This window comes from Lampris incognitus, chromosome 1 (assembly GCF_029633865.1).
Source record: "Lampris incognitus isolate fLamInc1 chromosome 1, fLamInc1.hap2, whole genome shotgun sequence".
Taxonomy (NCBI): domain Eukaryota; kingdom Metazoa; phylum Chordata; class Actinopteri; order Lampriformes; family Lampridae; genus Lampris; species Lampris incognitus.
Window position 1 is genome coordinate 115,696,703 of NC_079211.1, and position 12,719 is coordinate 115,709,421.

At 43.7% G+C, this 12,719-nt stretch overlaps 1 protein-coding gene across 1 annotated transcript in view; it reads right to left on the reverse strand.

The window, feature by feature from the left end:
- Positions 1–12,719, reverse strand: part of parp8 (poly (ADP-ribose) polymerase family, member 8) — a 171,958-nt gene that overhangs the window by 132,931 nt on the left and 26,308 nt on the right. Inside the window, exons 4-6 of the mRNA XM_056273523.1 lie at positions 10,204–10,293; positions 7,578–7,648; positions 2,757–2,825 (exon numbers count right to left, since the gene is read on the reverse strand). Of these exons, the coding sequence (XP_056129498.1) occupies positions 2,757–2,825; positions 7,578–7,648; positions 10,204–10,293 (230 nt within the window). The remainder of the gene's footprint in view (positions 1–2,756; positions 2,826–7,577; positions 7,649–10,203; positions 10,294–12,719) is intronic.

Here is a 12,719-nt window from a genome sequence, read left to right on the forward strand (position 1 = left end):
ACAGGGCCGGCACATTCACACCTAGGGACAATTTTCAGTGTCCAATATACAAACAATATAACAATATACCAACCAACCAGTGACGGCTGGCCAGTACAGGAAGCTGGGGCGAAGGCCCCTTCAAATGTCAAGAGATGGAAATCTACTTAAACATGTTAAACATAATGTAGTTGTATAATTCAAATAACGATGAAATAAAAGTGTTTTCAGTCTGTGAGTGCCTGTCAGCAGCATTAAATATTGGTTCGAATGGTATTTGGTTGATTCCTGTCTGAATACATATACTTCCTGGGTGCGGGGCGCCGGCCAAACCATAACTCATGTAAGCCCTCAAACGTGTGGCGAGCACGTGACCTGAGACTGCTGTCTGATTGGTTTCTTCAGATTTTCCACACTCCCACTTTTATTGGCAGTGAATTGGTATTATTTTAATGTTTTTTGATCTGATGTGATTGGACAATTCTCGCGGCTGCCAATCATGTTCACACCCACCACGACGCCTCGTCTCAGCTCTCAATCATCCACGTTTACGAACACTGATAAAACCTATAGGCTACATCGTCCTTCTTAATAACTGTGACTGTGGACATTAAAGCAGCTGTCAGGTGTGCTGCGCTAAGGTAAACTGCGCCCCCCCTCAAAAAAAAAATTCAGCACCAGCCGCCACTGCGTGACCAACCATGTACAGCCAACAAGACAAACAACTGTAAAATACATTTGTGCACGAGTACATGTGAAGTCGCAAAATGGCGGAAGTACGCTGCGCAACTTCTAACGACACGCGGGAGATTTGGTCACACATGCAGAGTAAAACTTCACCTTAACTCACTTAAATGCAACTTTAACACTTCCTTATAAACTTAACTTCTGATTAAACACATATTACAATCATTCGCAGTGCAAAACAACACGAAAATACCTGAAACGGGAGACTCACTCACAACAGTGACGAAACGCCGCTTCCTTAAAGAATACTTAGCTGGAAAAAAAAAATACTTAGCTGGAACGAGGAAATCTCCTGGATGCGTAGGCGGAGACTAAAGCAATCGAGCTCAGGCTCACGGATCAAGACCGCTTCACTGATCACAGATTCCACACTTTAAACTTAGAAAATAAAGAACTAACGTTAAACAAATACTTTTAATACTTGCATGAAAATGCATTTTTACTGTTTTAACCCTTTTTAGAAAAGGAACTTACTTTAGAAAATGAACTTAATTTTTATCTTCTTATCAACTGTTTGGTCATATTTGTATGATCCTGTTAATTTACTGTGCTAACTTTTTAACTTAACAGTTTTTAACTCTAAAGTGCAGCTTGACTCATCACACATTCATTTACCATTTTAACTTGTCACACACTCTCTTTCAAAACAAATGTCGTCCTCACGTTAAACAAATCTATTTTTCTCTGTCTCTTATGCCAACGAACATCTTCCCAAACATAGGTCAAAGGTCACAGTTCATGAATAGTGTCATGACCATAGTCATAGCAAGTCTGTAGGCTCACGCTTGCTAGAGTCCATACATTGGGGGGGGGGGTAATATGGCTGCAGGGGTGGCAGCCATGGGACGAGTCCTGGTGTGTGATAGGCAGGAAACGTCTGTGGTGCTGGCTGGACGCTGTAACAGGAGGGGATGCCAAACCGATCATAGGTCATGCGTCATGGCGGCCGTCTCTCTTGGAGGCACCGTTGGGATAGCTCTTCAGATGTCCAGTGCCCACAACCTGGTAACTGAATTTTTTTTTAAAAGGCTTTTTCCCCCCAATTGTACTTGGCCAATTACCCCACTCTTCCGAGCCGTCCCAGTCACTACTCCGCCCTCTCTGTCGATCCAGGGAGGGCTGCAGACTACCACATGCCTCCTCCAAGTGGAGCTTCTTTTCACAAATAAAAACTAATAAATAAAATAAATAATAGGAGAATCTGAAAAAGCCAAAGGTCATGAGTCTACAAAGATACTACAGCCTTCATGTAAGAGATGGTTAACCAGCCACTGAAACCCGCAGGCAGCAGTTAATTACCAAGTAAGTGAAATAGTTCTCTTGGTCAAGCACGTCACTACCAACCCCACCACTGAGCTCGCCCTCTATTTTCTATAAATTACTCACATGTAATGTCTTGGGTTTTTTCCAGTAAACTCTCTAAGAAATTAACATGTACTTATTGCCTTATTTCTAGGAAACCATTAGTAAATTGCATACCTGGTAAATAAATTGACCAAAGCACAATATATTTTGCATTATACTTAAAAGTTTAGGTTTTATGGCTGAAATAAATTCATAAGTGAGAACCACTTTTCCAACCACTCCCTGACTATGTAAGGTTAGATATGAGCAGACTAACTAATTACTGTCTCGCTGTCTAAGTGTGGAGCTTGCAAGTTATCCTGATATTTTCATGGTTTTCATCTGTGTACGGCTTTTCTCTCACAGTCCAAAATCATGCAGTCCACCTCGGGTTGAAACTCAGAACATGATATGGCTTCAATGTTGTATCAGTGATTGTATGTGCAGGCCCTGTGACCAACCTGTCTCCTTCTGCCCAACGTTAGCTGGAATACGCTCCACCCACCATGTCAACCCACCCTCAACCCCACACCAACTGGATTGAGTGGATACAGCAAATGAATGAAGATATCAACTTTGTTACATTTTTGGTTGAGGAACTCACATTGCAGCTCCTAAGCACAAAAGAGGACCAATCTTTTTTTTACAAATCATGCCATGAGCGGTATCTTGTCATGTTTTCTTACCTGACCTCCATAGTAGAACTCCTCAGAGTCATTGTCCCCCTCGGAGTCTTCCTCTATGGCATAATGGCACTGAATAGGTAACACAACACAAGTGAGTGTGGATCGTACTCGACAAGATGTCCAGATCAGTTTTACTGTGTGCATCACATAAGTATATCAGCTGCAATCACTTCCACAGAGGATATGTAATTTCAGAATTAGTAGACCCCTTTTCCACTACATGGTACCGACTCGACTCAACTCGACGCGCTTCTGTGTCATTTTCCATTACCCTAACAGGTACCCCCTCGGTGTAGCTGAAACCCGCAGGCAGCAGTTAATTACCAAGTAAGCGATACCTGGTTAAATTGCTGTGACGTCATCTTCAACATGACCATTGGAAGAACAAACAAGAAATGTCTGTACCTCCTCGACAGACCACGTCGTGGATTTTTGGCTCTCTGTTTTTTGTTTTTTTGTTTTTTTCAATTTCAAAATGTACTTTTAAGATACTCCACTTCGGAGTTATCTCTTTTTTTTCTAAATTTTTTCTTATTTTTTTCACCCTTTTTCTCCCAATCTAGTGGCCAATCGATCTCTATTCTAGTTCAAACACCCACCCTCGTACTGCATGCGTTTGCCAACTGCATCTCTCTGGCCGGCAGTCTCAAAGGAGACGCCTCGCCACTTCCATGACAAGGTGAATCCAGGCCGAACCACTGCTTTTTCCGACACACACAGACACGCATTCATGTGACGAACACAAGCCGACTCCACCCCCCTCCCGAAAACAGCATTGCCAATTATTGCTGCTTCATCGAGTCCAGCCATAGTCGGATCTGACGAGACCGGGGCACGAACCCCGGTCCCCAGTGGGCAACTGCATCAACACAAAGCCAATGCTTAGACCACTACACCACCACGGACCCCAGCTTCGGCGTTATCTTAAATGCCGGATGATATCCCATACATGCATTGATGACGCAGTGATGCGTTTCTCTGACCAATCAGAGGTCTGCATTGATTTTGGTACCCCTCCAGTTTTTTTTTTTTTTTTTTTTGGAACCTCGACAAAATGGGGTGGGGGTAATTCTGAAGGAAGAGTATGTCAAGAGTGTGTTGGAGGTGAAGAGAGTGTCAGAGAGAGTGATGAGTATGAAGCTGTAAACTGAAGGTGTGATGATGAATGTTATGAGCGCATATGCCCCGCAAGTTGGGTGTGAGATGGAAGAGAAAGAAGAATTCTGGAGTGAGATGGATGACTTGGTGGAGAGGGTACCCAAGGAGGAGAGAGTGGTGATTAGAGCAGACTTCAATGGACATGTTGGTGAAGGGAACAGAGGTGATGGGAGGTGATGTGTAGGTATGATATCAAGGAGAGAAATTTGGAAGGACAGATGGTGGTGGATTTTGCAAAAAGGACGGAAATGGCTGTGGTAAATACATATTTCAAGAAGAGGGAGGAACACAGGATGAAGTACAAGAATGGAGGAAAGTGCACACAGGTGGACTATATCTTATGTAGAAGGTGCGATTTAAAAGGGAGTGGAGACTGCAAGGTGGTGACAGGGGAGAACGTAGCTAGGCAGCATCAGATGGTGGTCTGTAGGATGACTTTGGAGACCAAGAAGAGGAAGCGAGTGAAGGCAGAGCCAAAGATCAAATGGTGGAAGTTGAAGAAGGAAGACTGTTGTGTGGAGTCCAGGCAGGAGGTAAGACACGCGCTGGGTGGTAGTGAAGAGCTGCCGGATGGCTGGGCAACCACTGCAGAAATAATGAGGGAGACAGCTAGGAAGGTACTTGGTGTGTCATCAGGACAGAGGAAGGAAGACAAGGAGACTTGTTGGTGGAATGAGGAAGTACAGCAAATTATACAGAGGAAGAGGTTGGCAAAGAAGAAGTGGTATATTCAGAGAGATGAAGAAAGTAGACAGGAGTACAAGGAGATGCAGCGTAAAGCAAAGAGAGAGGTGGCAAAGGAAAAGGAAAAGGCGTATGGTGAGTTGTATGACAGGTTAGATACTAAAGAAGGAGAAATTGACTTGTACCAATTGGCTAGACAGAAGGACCGAGCTGGGAAGGATGTGCAGCAGGTTAGGGTGATCAAGGATAGAGATGGAAATGTGCTGACAAGTGAGGAGAGTGTGCTGAGAAGGTGGAAGGAGTACTTTGAGGGGCTTATGAATGAAGAAAATGAGAGAGAGAGAAAGTTGGATGATATAGGGATAGTGAATCAGGAAGTGCAGTTGATTAGCAAGGAGGAAGTGAGGGCAGCTATGAAAAGGATGAAGAGTGGAAAGGCAGTTGGTCCTGATGACATACCTGTGGAGGCATGGAGATGTTTAGGAGAGCTGGCTGTGAGGTTTTTAACTAGATTGTTTAACACAATCTTGGAAAGTGAGAGGATGCCTGAGGAGTGGAGAAGAAGCATACTGGTACCAATTTTCAAGAACAAGGGCGATGTGCAGAACTGTAACAACTACATAGGTATAAAGTTGATCAGCCACAGCATGAAGATATGGGAAAGAGTAATAGAAGCTAGGTTAAGAGGAGAGGTGATGATCAGCGAGCAGCAGTATGGTTTCATGCCACGAAAGAGCACCACAGATGTGATGTTTGCTTTGAGAATGTTGATGGAGAAGTATAGAGGAGGCCAGGAGTTATGTTGTGTGTTTGTAGATTTAGAGAAAGCATACAACAGGGTGCCAAGAGAGGAGGTGTGGTATTTTATGAGGAAGTCGGGAGTTGCAGAGAAGTATGTAGGAGTGGTGCAGGATATGTATGAGGGAAGTGTGACAGTGGTGAGGTGTGCGGTTGGAATGGCAGATGGGATCAAGGTGGAGGTGGGATTACGTCAAGGATCGGCTCTGAGCCCTTTTTTGTTTGCGATGGTGATGGATAGGTTGACGGATGAGAACAGGCAGGAGTCTCCATGGACGACGATGTTTGCGGATGACATTGTGATCTGTAGCGAGAGTAGGGTGTAGGTGGAGGAGAGCCTGGAAAAGTGGAGGTATGCACTCGAGAGAAGAGGAATTAATGTCAGTAGGAGCAAGACGGAATACCTATGCATGAATGAGAGGGGGGACAGTGGAATGGTGAGGATGCAAGGAGTGGAGGTGACGATGGGTGATGAGTTTAAATACTTGGGGTCAACTGTCCAAAGTAACGGGGAGTGCAGTAGAGAGGTGAAGAAGAGAGTTCAGGCAGGGTGGAGTGGGTGGAGAAGAGTGTCAGGAGTGATTTGGGACAGAAGGGTACTAGCAAGAGTTAAAGGGAAGGTTTACAAGATGGTAGTGAGACCAGCTATGTTATATGGTTTGGAGGCAGTGTCACTGATAAAAAGACAGACAGTGGAGCTGGAGGTGGCAGAGTTGAAGATGCTAAGATTTTCACTGGGAGTGACGAAGAAGGACAGGATTAGGAATGAGTATATTAGAGGGACCGCTCAGGTTGGACGGTTTGGAGACAAAGCAAGAGAGACAAGATTGAGATGGTTTGGACATGTGTGGAGGAGAGATGCTGGGTATATTGGGAGAAGGACGCTAAATATGGAGCTGCCAGGGAAGAGGAGAAGAGGAAGGCCAAAGAGGAGGTTTATGGATGTGGTGAGGGAGGACATGCAGGTGGCTGGTGTGACAGAGGAAGACGCAGAGGACAGGTAGAGATGGAAACGGATGATCTGCGCTGGCGCCCCCTAACGGGAGCAGCTGAAAGTAGTAGTAGTAGTAGTAATAGATAAGTAGTAGTAGTAGACAAAGGTGGTATCTATAAAGTGGTAACAGCTACCAAAAATGCTGGTACTTTCTGGTAATAGAAAACAAAAAAGGGGCGTGTCGAGTTGAGCCGGTACCAGATAGTGGAAAAAGGGCATAGTACAGGGCGCATACACTGTGCGGACAGACCAAACCTTTTCATAGTCTTTTCATAGTCCAGTCGTACCAACGCATACCCACGGCATACATTTGCGTGTTGTTTTCCTTTTCCGCCGGAAGTTACAGACTGTAAACAACAGGGCGCTGTCCGCGGATAAGGAAGAAGAGCTGCTCTGTTGCCAGGCTATGTTGGAAAGAAAAACCTCATGGAGGCGGTCTGTTCGACCACTTAACGAAGGGATGGATAGAGAGGGGGAGTTCGGTGTGTTGGTGAGGGATATGAGAGGTATGGACGAGGAAAAACGTCGTCTCCGTACTGTAAAAAAGATGTAAAGCCGAGAAGAAGAAACTAAAGAAGGTTGAGTGCCACCCAAAATGCATGTCGATGTGAAACAGGTTCACGCCGAGCCGTGTTGTGTGTGACACCAGTACACGAACGCTAGGTACGCGCGGTCACAAAAACCAAAATGTGCCAGAGATCTCTATGAATTACTAGAAACGTAATGTCTTAAAAACTAACAATCATTTAGTCAATCCTTATTCACAGTTTAGTTATTGTATTGTTATTTTACATTTTATTCTGCTTAATAGATTTATTTACGGTTGTTTTATGTTTCATTCTGCTTAATTGATTAATTTAATGCCTTTTTGTATGGTTTGTGTACATGTACTACATCTCTTGTGGTGTCTGCTCATTGTTTTCTAGAGGATGAAAAGTTTTCAATTGTAATGTTTTGCCTTATTGTTGTAAATTTATCGTTTGAATAATAAAAAAAAGAGCTTCGCGCGGACATGGGCAGGCGGACGTACGCTGAGGTCCGCTATGGCGTCATGTTAGTCCGTGCGGACCCCAGCGGAGTAAGGTCCGTGCATGGTACAGCAAGACTATGACTTGGCCTTAATACCGACCAGCACAGAGCCTTCCAGAACTGAGATGCAACCTTTGTCAGTCAACTGCACAGCCTACCTGGTTTTTGTCGAGCTGAAGTTTGGACTTGATGGACAGGCAGCTGGTGGCATCGTTGTTTAGCCTGATCTCTGGTAACGACCCATAACGAGGAAGCAAGTCAGCTTGAGCCATTATGGCTCAACATTGCATGACAAAAACTCACTCAGTTGTTATTAAAAGAAAAAAATGCAGGGTAAAAAGTGAATAAATTGAGACAATGTACAAGTGCAGACATTAGCAAATGGGTGCTGAAATCACAGCATATTAGTGACACTGTAAATATAATTGCATTAAAATCCACTGACAAAATAAATGCTCTAAATCATCAGGCTGGATTGAAGCACACCTGCTGGGTGGAAATTTATCCGTAAAACAATAATTTGTAAGCTACTTACACTGTTCTTTATCTAGTCACTAAAAAGATATAAAACTGGTCAAACTGTTTAACAAGTAAAACTGTTAAAATATAGTAATGAAATAATCAATCAAGTTGCAATTTTTATCATCATCATCATCATCATCATCAGGTCGTAGGAGCAAAGCTGACGCCTCAACAAGTCTAGGTTGAGTCATCATAGCGTTTCAGTAGGGAGAGTACCTCTCCAGGTATGGGTGGCGGTTGGTTCACAGAGGAACTCATCCGCCCATTGACAGGTTTTGTTTTCAGTCCTGCTGGGTGTCCACACACCCTCCTCACAACAACCCAAGCCTTGAAGTGGGGGTCGTCGACGACCCGACGGCTGCAGTTTAACGTTGTACCCAGTGCCATTTTTTATATATCTTGAGCATTTTTATAGCGCTTTTCTATAAATCATATTAATAATCTGGCGGCCTGTCCAGGGTGTCTCCTCGCCTGCCGCCCAATGACTGCTGGGATCGGTTCCAGCACCCCCGCGACCCTGAGAGCAGGGTAAGCAGTTCAGATAATGGATGGTTGGATGGATAGTTTTTTTAAATAATGGTCTTAATAATTTAACAATAATAATAATGTTATAGCCCTTTTCCATAGATAATATATATAATTATTTTTTAAATAATGGGCTTAATAATAATTCTATATGAAATCACAGCTTCATAAGTTATAATCTTTCCTTTTACCATCACTTAAATGTCACAATTTTGCAGTACCCAATCTATCTACTTAAGACAGATTTTCAAATTAGTATGGGACATTTTCTTGTGTTCTTTTAACACAGGTTTGGAGTCTTTATTCCCACTGAGGAATGAGTTTGTTGTTTGTAATTCACTTATTAAGATCTCTTGACAGTTGCAGCTAGGAAAGCGCAATAAAAAAATGCTACTTGAACTTGAACTGGACTATGGTGTTTTGTGTAGCAAAATAAAAAAACAACCAGCCTGGTTGTTTAATTTTAAATAATATTTGATTTTGCAATCTGGATATCTTTTAGTTTGTTAATAGCCTATCATTTTCTCTCTTTTTTTCTTTTTTCTTTTACTGTTTGTGTGTCGTAATGCCTTTTTATTAATTTGGCTATAAATACGTATATGAATGAATATTTTAGTCCTCGTGTTCTGTTCACTAATTAGCGACGGATGTGTTGTTCACCGGTCATACTGACCCAAGCCACCTTTGGCTTTTATAGTGATACAACTGTAATATTTATCTAAAAATACCCAATATGTGTCATCCTTATCTCCCTTATTACTAATATTAACTAATATTAACACCGTTTAGTTGTAACTTCACACGGGTCATTTTGACCCAAACTGAACACAAGGGTTCAAGAGCAACATAACCCTCCTAGCCCTGCACAGTCACCCCTATATCCCGTAAACTCAGGTTTTGCTCTACGTAATAAATAGGTTTGGAGAAGCTGGCATTGGTATGAACATGACCTGGACTCAAAAAAGACTCAAGTCACAAGTTTAATGACTTCACACTCGACTTGATAAACTGAAAAACACTTGCAAGTCAACGTTAACCTTAACACCAGTGACTCATAACTTCACCTGGACTTAAGCCTTCTGACTTGGAAGACTCGACACCTTCTCCAAGCCAAAATACAAAATGTGTGGCCGATCAGCTCATTTCCATAATTACAGATCCACTTTGAATCAACACTTAATAAATACTAGTGTCAAAAAGCATTCAGGACTTGTGTAAATTTAGGATATTTACTCTTACTCTGTTAAAACGTTGAAATGGCCATACATTTGATGAAGACTGCAAAAGGATTTTTTAGGACTTGAAGACTTGGGACTTCTTGAGTTAGACTTGACTTGATACTTGAGTGCCAAGACTTGAGACTTACTTGTGACTTGGAAAACAATGACTTGGTCCCACCTCTGGCTGAGAGCACAGGTTTGGAATCGGGGCCAGTCAGCAAACTCTAGGGAGGATTTAGACGATGACCAGCAGTGAACAGTGCAGCCGTTACTCTTGTTTTCCGAATACGGCACTGTTCACTAGTTATCGTCATCTAAACCCGTACCGTAGCTCGCTGGTTCGTCTAACTTCCGACTGCTGGGGGGCTCAATCCAGTCTCGATGGAGCCTTTCCGGACTTTTCCGTGTAGTGGAAAAAAAAACTGAGTTGACTAGTTTAAGGCTGACTGTGCAAGGTTACACAACCCGTCCAAAACAACACTCCAGAGATGAGCTACATTTGAGTGCACCACCTTACCTGTTGCGATCCGATGGAAGATAACAGGGATGGGGTCTGTGGTGATTAAAACCTCGTCATCGTTGTCAGAGCTGGAAACATACGTGTTGTCTGCAATGGAACCAGGGGTAAGAGAAGAGTTGTCAAGCATAATGGTACCTCACAGCAACTGTACAAGGCTCCAGATGTAGACCAGAGGGCTCAGTGGCCCTCGTAAACTCGCTTATCATAGCTGAGGACTAAGTAAGCCTGCCAACATTCAAACCAGCTTCAAAAGATTAAAGGGATTGTAAAATAAATACACATTTTACTATGTAATATTAAATTATATTTATTATTAATATTATTTAATATTACATTAAATAATAATAAAATTATTATTCAAAACTTAAATAATAATACAAAAATTGACAAAAATTACAATTTTTGTCAAATTTGAAAAAAAAAGTTGACAAAAATGACAATTGTCAACTTGTAACATGGCTATCCATATTACAGCTTGACAACTTGTAACATGACTATCCATATTACAGAGTGACAACTTGTAACATGGCTATCCATACTACAGCTTGACAACTTGTAACATGGCTATCCATATTACAGCTTGACAACTTGTAACATGGGTAGCCCATGGGGAAAGTGTCAGGTAAGTTTAACCATTTATGAGGAAGTTATGAGCCATGCTGTGCCACCATTCTACTGCCACATTCTTCGCTGCTTGCCATCACATAGACTCGATGCTGAGAAAACTCCACTGATGTCAATATCAAATACAGGACGTTTAACAGTTCACTAATCAGGATTTGGTCTGAATCTGTTTTTTTTTGGACCATGGTCCCGCCTCTTTCTTGGTTCACAGCAGATGATCCGTGGTGAGACACGTGAGGCCCCGCCTGCACATGTACACATCCGTCACCGCGGTCATCCTTCAGTTCGATAGCCGCTCTTCACCGAGCACAGCGGGGCAACAAGTGTCGTACCCTGTTGCCCCCCTCAGGGACCAGAAGTTACAGTCAGAGCATCTCATTCCCCTTCAGTCAGTTCACTCTTCTTGTTTCAGCTCGTTCCCCGTTTCTCAGGGGAAGCTACAGCGGATTTGATGGTTTCCATTGGTACCCTGTGAGGGCACAGCACCGATGGTGCTTGTTGTTAACCCGGGCCTTGACTGATCCGGTATGGTCTTGTCAGTCCGCATAACGATTTGGATGGGGGGACAGGTGGATGCCATCCCAGTATTCATGGACCTGCGCTAATGCCTGTCGCCATACATAGTACAACACACATCATACAGGACACGTGACACACCTCACAGAGGAGCCGCTGAGCCAAACCCCCACACGCCAGTGCACCACGGACCCAGTAGAAACACAAAACACACACGCCAGTGCATCACAGACCCAGGAGAAACACACACGCCAGTGCACCACAGACCCAGTAGAAACACACACACCAGTGCATCACAGACCGAGTAGAAGGTACAACACACACATGTCCTATGGGACACGTGACACACCTCACAGCGGAGCCGCTGAGCCAAACCCCCACATGCCAGTGCACCACAGACCCTGTAGAAACATAGACGCCAGTTCACCACAGACCCAGGAGAAACACATGCCAGTGCACCACAAACCCAGTAGAAACACACGCGCCAGTGCATCACAGACCCAGTAGAAAGTACAACACACACGTGTCATATGGGACACGTGACACACCTCACAGCGGAGCTGCCGAGCCAAACCCCCACATGCCAGTGCACCACAGACCCTGTAGAAACATACACGCCAGTGCACCACAGACCCAGGAGAAACACGCGCCAGTGCATCACAGATCCAGTAGAAACACATGCCAGTGCATCACAGACCCAGTAGAAACACACGCCAGTGCATCACAGACCCAGTAGAAACACACGCCAGTGCATCACAGACCCAGTAAAAACACATGCCAGTGCATCACAGACCCAGTAGAAAGGAAACAACCAGCCACCAACAGAGCTGTCGCATCAAAACGGTGCGCAGTGATGAGCAACTGGCTGCATCACAGATACCACCCACAGATACCCCTTTAAACACAGATACCCCTTTAAACACAGATACCTCTTCAAACACAGATACCCCTTTAAACCCAGATACCCCTTTAAACACACATACCCCTTTAAACACAGATACTTCTTCAAACACAGATACCCCTTTAAACCCAGATACCCCTTTAAACACACATACCCCTTTAAACACACAAACACACATACCCCTTTAAACACAAATAGCCCTTTAAACAAAGCCCATGATGTTGCCAATGCCCCTGTTCAAATGTTCCCTCGCACCATGAGGCAACAGAAGATTTCTGCTGTTGTAAGCCAGGGAGATGACAACCACAAAAACAACAACAACTTAAATGTATATAGCGCCTTTCAGGGGACCCAACGATGCTTTACACATAGCGGGGCAGATAAAACAAATAATACAAGAACAGAAAATAAAAACAGCAAAGATTGCTGGCTATAATAGATGTGACTAAAGACCATAGGCCAGGGGTCTCAA